The 6,000-nt window shown below is 46.8% G+C and overlaps 1 protein-coding gene across 4 annotated transcripts in view; it reads left to right on the top strand.

Annotated features, from left to right (window-relative positions):
• Positions 1-6,000, top strand: part of CEP104 (centrosomal protein 104) — a 42,685-nt gene that overhangs the window by 16,117 nt on the left and 20,568 nt on the right. For all 4 annotated transcript variants that reach the window (XM_043484794.1, XM_043484792.1, XM_043484793.1 and 1 more), the window contains exons 3-6: positions 1,292-1,465; positions 1,839-1,977; positions 3,093-3,155; positions 3,436-3,512. In XM_043484794.1, coding sequence (XP_043340729.1) covers positions 1,292-1,465; positions 1,839-1,977; positions 3,093-3,155; positions 3,436-3,512 — 453 coding nt within the window. The remainder of the gene's footprint in view (positions 1-1,291; positions 1,466-1,838; positions 1,978-3,092; positions 3,156-3,435; positions 3,513-6,000) is intronic.

The raw sequence follows: 6,000 nt of genomic DNA, 5'->3' as shown, positions 1-6,000 counted from the left end.
TTATATCCTGCAACTTTACTATATTCATTGATTAGTTCTAGTAATTTTCTGGTAGAGTCTTTAGGGTTTTCTATATAGAGGATCATGTCATCTGCAAACAGTGAGAGTTTTACTTCTTCTTTTCCTATCTGGATTCCTTTTACTTCTTTTTCTGCTCTGATTGCTGTGGCCAAAACTTCCAACACTATGTTGAATAGTAGTGGTGAGAGTGGGCACCCTTGTCTTGTTCCTGATTTCAGGGGAAATGCTTTCAATTTTTCACCATTGAGGGTGATGCTTGCTGTGGGTTTGTCATATATAGCTTTATTATGTTTGAGGTATGTTCCTTCTATTCCTGCTTTTTGGAGAGTTTTAATCATAAATGAGTGTTGAATTTTGTCAAAGGCTTTCTCTGCATCTATTGAGATAATCATATGGTTTTTATCTTTCAATTTGTTAATGTGGTGTATTATATTGATTGATTTGCGGATATTAAAGAATCTTTGCATTCCTGGGATAAAGCCCACTTGGTCATGGTGTATGATTTTTTTAATATGTTGTTGGATTCTGTTTGCTAGAATTTTGTTAAGAAGGATTTTTGCATCTATGTTCATCAGTGATATTGGCCTGTAGTTTTCTTTTTTTGTGGCATCTTTGTCTGGTTTTGGAATTAGGGTGATGGTGGTCTCATAGAGTAAGTTTGGAAGTTTACCTTCTTCTGCAATTTTCTGGAAGAGTTTGAGTAAGATAGGTGTTAGCTCTTCTCTGAATTTTTGGTAGAATTCAGCTGTGAAGCCATCAGGTCCTGAGCTTTTGTTTGCTGGAAGATAGCATGAGGTTTCTGATGGCTGTGTACCTTCTGAGCAAAACTGATGCTCCAATGGGGACAGCCATAGGCTTCTCCTCCAGGCTGCTGAGTGAGCATGAGAGGCACTCACGACGTATTGCTCGTTGCTCACTCCACTCAGGATTCTGTAAAGCGAGGGGTTTCCTCAAGTGTGTGGTTCCAGCGGGAAATCCTCTGGCTCACTTGGACAGCCTCTTGTTTATCTCTTGTGTTTATCTCATGATAAACTTTGGGTTTCATTTCAAACCACAAACTAGCCGCTCCCAAGTTTGATTCACTCTGGGGGCCCAGCAGACCCCACTCTGAGTTCCAGCTGTGACTAGAAGGCTTTGAAAGGGCCAGGACCGGGACCCTTACAGCATCAGAACCCACAGAGCTGCCCCATTACCTGGACACGTGGGCGGGTACTGCCTGAAACCCTCCATGGTGATCCTGCAGGAAAAACAGGACTGTGCTTGCTTTCAGGTTTTGCCAGTTCCCACAAGAAATTGTTCTTCAGATGGTGGAGCGATGTCGAATAAGGAAGCTGCAGCTGCTCGCGCATCAGTACATGATCCCCAGCAAAGTTGAGTTCTACATCAGTGAGAGCCTGCCCGAGTACTTCACCCCATATCAAGCAGAGCGGTTCCGGAGGCTTGGGTAAGGGTGGAATTTAGCATGTATGGTGGGGATGTCTAGCCTGAACAATTCTGGCTCAAAGTGGGTAAACACTGCAGCATCGCCCCTTGCCGTGGCGCTTGCTCACACACTTCTGCACACCTGCCGCGTGCCGAGCGTCTTCACTGAGCAGCGTTCCCACTGATCGATGGTGTTCAGGCTGCTTTTCAGATGCAGAACTTGTCTGGCGAACGCTGTTTAGCATTTGACTTCTGGACTTTGCCCAAGGTTTTTTGTTTTGTTTTGTTTTTTCATTCCAAGCCTAACTTTCCTTGAAACCTGTGGAGTTCAATGGGAGCCAAGGGCAGCACATTTCTACACTGACGTGGTTCCACAGTTGTGTTCTTTCTTTCAGCTATGTGTCTCTCTGTGACAATGAGAAGACAGGCTGCAAAGCCCGGGAACTGAAGTCGGTGTATGTGGATGCAGTGGGGCAGTTTCTGAAGCTCATCTTTCACCAAAACCACGTCAACAAGTACAATGTGTATAACCAGGTGAGACGCATGGGCCTGCCCCTCAGTGGTGTCACCCTTCATAAAAGCACCTGGACTCTTCCTTCAAGGTGGTGTCTGTGGGACAGTGCTAGGCTCTCTGGAGCTGTTCCTCCAATTCAGAGCCACCAGTCACGTGTGGCCGTGTACACTGGGGGCGTGACTGGTCCAGGGGCATGGGCTGTGTGTGTCACCCAGACTCTGTAACAAGATGAGACATTTTGGATGTATTAAGTTTAAATATATTGTTACAATTGATTTTATCTGTTTCTTTTAAACTTTTTTTTACCCTGCCAACTAGAAAACTTAAAATTATCTATGTGGCATCATATTTCTATTGGACGACACTGTTCTAGGTAGACTTTTGTAAGGTAAATCCCCTGATGGAAATTGGGAAGGTGGTTTCATGTGGTATGCAGTTCAGAATCTCTCTGGTTCCCTTTCTGTTGCTTTGGCATAATTAACACAGTGGAAATCAGAGGTGTCAGAGCAGTCTTGTTAATTGAAGCAGATATTTATAACACTCCTTGCCTCTTCCAGAGGCATGCAAGTATTCCAGCCAGTCAGAGTTTATGCTGAGCAGATGAGCTGGAGGGGGGTCTGAGACAGAGTCAGGTGCCTTGTCCATACATGACAGCAGAGTCCTGAACCATCTCTTTCCTCCACTTCATCTCTTTGTTCACCAGGAGTTCCTTGGGTTTTAGCTCAGCCTCAGTGAGTCTTTGCTGGGGCATGTCACAGGAGAATCACAGCCTCGGACAAACTGAGCTATGTTAATGTCGGTTTTCATTCATTGTCTAACTTACCACCATCAGGTAGATATGAAGATATGATCCCATTCTTAACTCAGGTGGATGTTTCAATATAAGGCTGCATTAAAACTTTGTTAATGTTTTAACACCCTTCAAACATTAAAATAGTTACTTGGTTTAACATTAGAATATTATATAATTTGAAAATCATTAGTAATTCTATGTTAGCATGAGATTTTGCAGTTAGTACATTTACATGTGCATCATCCCATTTGATGCATGAATATTGATGAATCAGAGTGTTATAAAGGGGTTAAGTCCTGTGTAACATTTACACTTAATTTCCGTTGGTGAATTCTCTCTTAGGTTGCTTTGGTTGCAGTAAATATCATTGGAGACCCTGCAGACTTTGGCGATGAAAACAATATTGTAAGTTTGGGAAGTTTCATTCCTAAAGAGAGACATTTATTTCTAACAAGGAAGGGTCATTCATTTTTGTCACAAAAGTGTCATCCTATAAATTTTCACAGAAGTGTCTGGTGACCAGCTCGCAGGTGATTTTTCAGCAGCTGTTGTTTTTAACTTTCCTTTACTCGAGAAGTTTAGTTGTCCCTCCAGCAAACGGGATCACCGAAGCCCCTTCATATCATGTCATCTGTTTTATGTTGTTCCTTTTTCCTCTGAGATACTAAGCAGAACTTCCCCACAGACCTCAAGAGAGAAGCTGATTGATCACTACCTGGGGCACAATGCAGAGGACCCAGCTCTTGAAGGAACTTGCTCTGGGTAAGAGCCCCGCCCGCCCCAGGCTGTAAACTTCTGTGACTTCCTCCCTTGAAGCCAGCTCTAAAGGACCCTGGACTCAGGGGCCCCAAAGTGCAGTCTGGAGCTGAATAAGCCACTGATGGGATTGTTGTAAATACACTGCAGATTAAGGTCACCCTTCTGTTTAGCACATCTTCATTTGGCACCCTTCAGAGAGGACTTCATTTCCTGTGTGGTTCAGTATCACCAAACAAAAGAGCCATCAGCCATCCTTTGATGTTTTAGTGGCACAGGTAAATTCATAGACGGAATAATTGGCCAAGATGGTCAGTTACTGAGCTTCACCTTCCCTCTACTCAGCTTCAGTCCTTAAGGGAGTGAGACCTGCCCATCTCATTAGGTTCTCCTGAGCGCCTCTCCACACTCTGCATGCACACAGTTGTGCAGACTTAGCCATCCCGCTGCCTCTTTAGCAGGTCAGGAGGGCAGAGCTGAGGGTACAGCTCTTTCCTCCCTACGTCCCGGCACATCTCTGGGACCGAGTCCTCAGCACCCTGCCTAACACCACCTGGCCTAAAGAGAAAGGAATTCAAGATGACACCCAGGACCCCATCTCTGACAGCAGCTCCCCCAGAGTGAAAGGATAAGATGCTTAGAAAAGATAAAGTGCCTAGATGTTAGTAGATGCTATCTGCCCATGACCTTGGTGTGGGTGGTTCCATGCTCATGTGCAGATGGTCAGAGCAGCCGGCTCTTCTTTATGCACCAAATGTGGGAACGATTCTCTGCCCTGTCGCTCGGAGCCATGGCGATACCAGTCATGCTCCCGGCAGACCGTGAACCCAGCCCCTGCAGGCCTAGGCCTCCTGGGCCCCGCAGCCCAAGTGAGAGGCGGGCCAGGGATCGCCTCAGGTGGTGGTGCATGTGGGACCTTGGAGTGGAGGCCACACTTACAGCTCAGTGTGTAAGAAGGCACAGTACAGAGCGACCCATCCCACCCACACAGGCCACGCCTCGGTTCCCAGTCTGCTGGACGCCTCCCCTTGTCAGGTGGGCACAAGGAGCACCGGGGGGCGGCGGGCCCCGACAGCAGTACCATCTCCGCTCCCTTCAGCGTCGCGGTGGCCCCACCTGCGGCTCTGCCCTCGTGAACAGAGATGACCAAGCCCACTGATGGCTTAGTATCTCTGATAAAAGCCCTCTGGGGAATGGTGGCTTCTGTTTAAATCAGTTCTTCTTCAAGTTAGCCATGGGGGACAGCAGACTGCGGCTTCCTGTCCTGCTACACCCCCACCCAGGGTTTTCCTGAAGGTGAAGTGAGGTCTTGACAGGTCACGGGCTGCACCTGAGGCTGAGTCCACCAGCACCGCTGGGGCATAGTGGGTGGTGGGCTCTGCTGACGCTGGGTGTTCCAACATCATCTCGTCCTTTGTAGGGTTCTATAGTGGAATGAAGTGTTGGTTTCATCTCTGGAACTTCAGGGCAGAGCAAGTTAGATTTGAGAATATGGTGTGTATTTAGGTAAAAATAATCACCATGACCTTGGGGACATGGAGACATGCTGCTGGTCAGTCCTCACTGAGGTTAACAGAGGTGCCACGGCCACCATGCCTGCTGCTGTGCCCACCACTACCTGAGTCAAGGCATGTGGAAGTAGGATGATGTAGGACAGGTAGGACATGGTCCTCTGTCCTGCTTGAATTTATCATTAATCAACTAAACTTATGACAGATAACATCTTTAATAAGTTTCCCAGTGCACAAGGACCCCCAAGTCAAAGTTAACAGGCAGTGTCTTTCTGCATCTGATGCCACAGATGGGGAGGTTCTGAACCATGTCCCTAACTCTTCTGTTGAGGAGTTAGATCGGTGTCATGGTTCTGGACATCAGGCCCAGGATCTGCTGTCCTATCATAGAACTAGGAGGAAGGAATGGAGGTAAGAGTTCATGAGAAACAGGTCATTCAGATCACATTTAGGTCATTTATTCCAGGAAGGATCTTTCTGTTCTGCAGAACCGGATGGTGTTGTACAGTTAGACACTTTGAAGTACAAGCCCAGTGGTAGCATCATTAATGCTTGTCACTGTTACTGTGGCATGAAATGGAAGCATGGACTCAGCCTGGGTCCCCCCAAATCAGCCTCTGCAGGGCCAGGGCCTAGTCATGGCCGGCTCTGATGTTGGTTTCCCAAGGCTCCAAATGATTCATGAGCTGATTCTCGTGCACTGTCCTGTCCCAGCACCCAGAGCAGAGCTGGGCACAGTCTGCATTTGAGATACCTGTTGAATGAGTGAGTGAGTGAATGAAATGAGTGAATATTAATGAGTGCATGAGTGAGAGAGTGAATGTGTGGGGAAAGAGTTGAGTAAATGAGTAAGTGAGTGAATGAGAATAAATGAGCGGGTGATGGATGAGTGAATGAGTGCATGAGTAACGTGAACGAGTGAGTGAATGAGAATGAATGAGCGGGTGATGGATGGACGAGTGAGTGAGTGAGTAAGTGCATGA

This window comes from Cervus canadensis, chromosome 13, assembly GCF_019320065.1.
Source record: "Cervus canadensis isolate Bull #8, Minnesota chromosome 13, ASM1932006v1, whole genome shotgun sequence".
NCBI classification, from domain to species: domain Eukaryota; kingdom Metazoa; phylum Chordata; class Mammalia; order Artiodactyla; family Cervidae; genus Cervus; species Cervus canadensis.
This window is presented reverse-complemented; position numbering and strand designations above follow the sequence as displayed.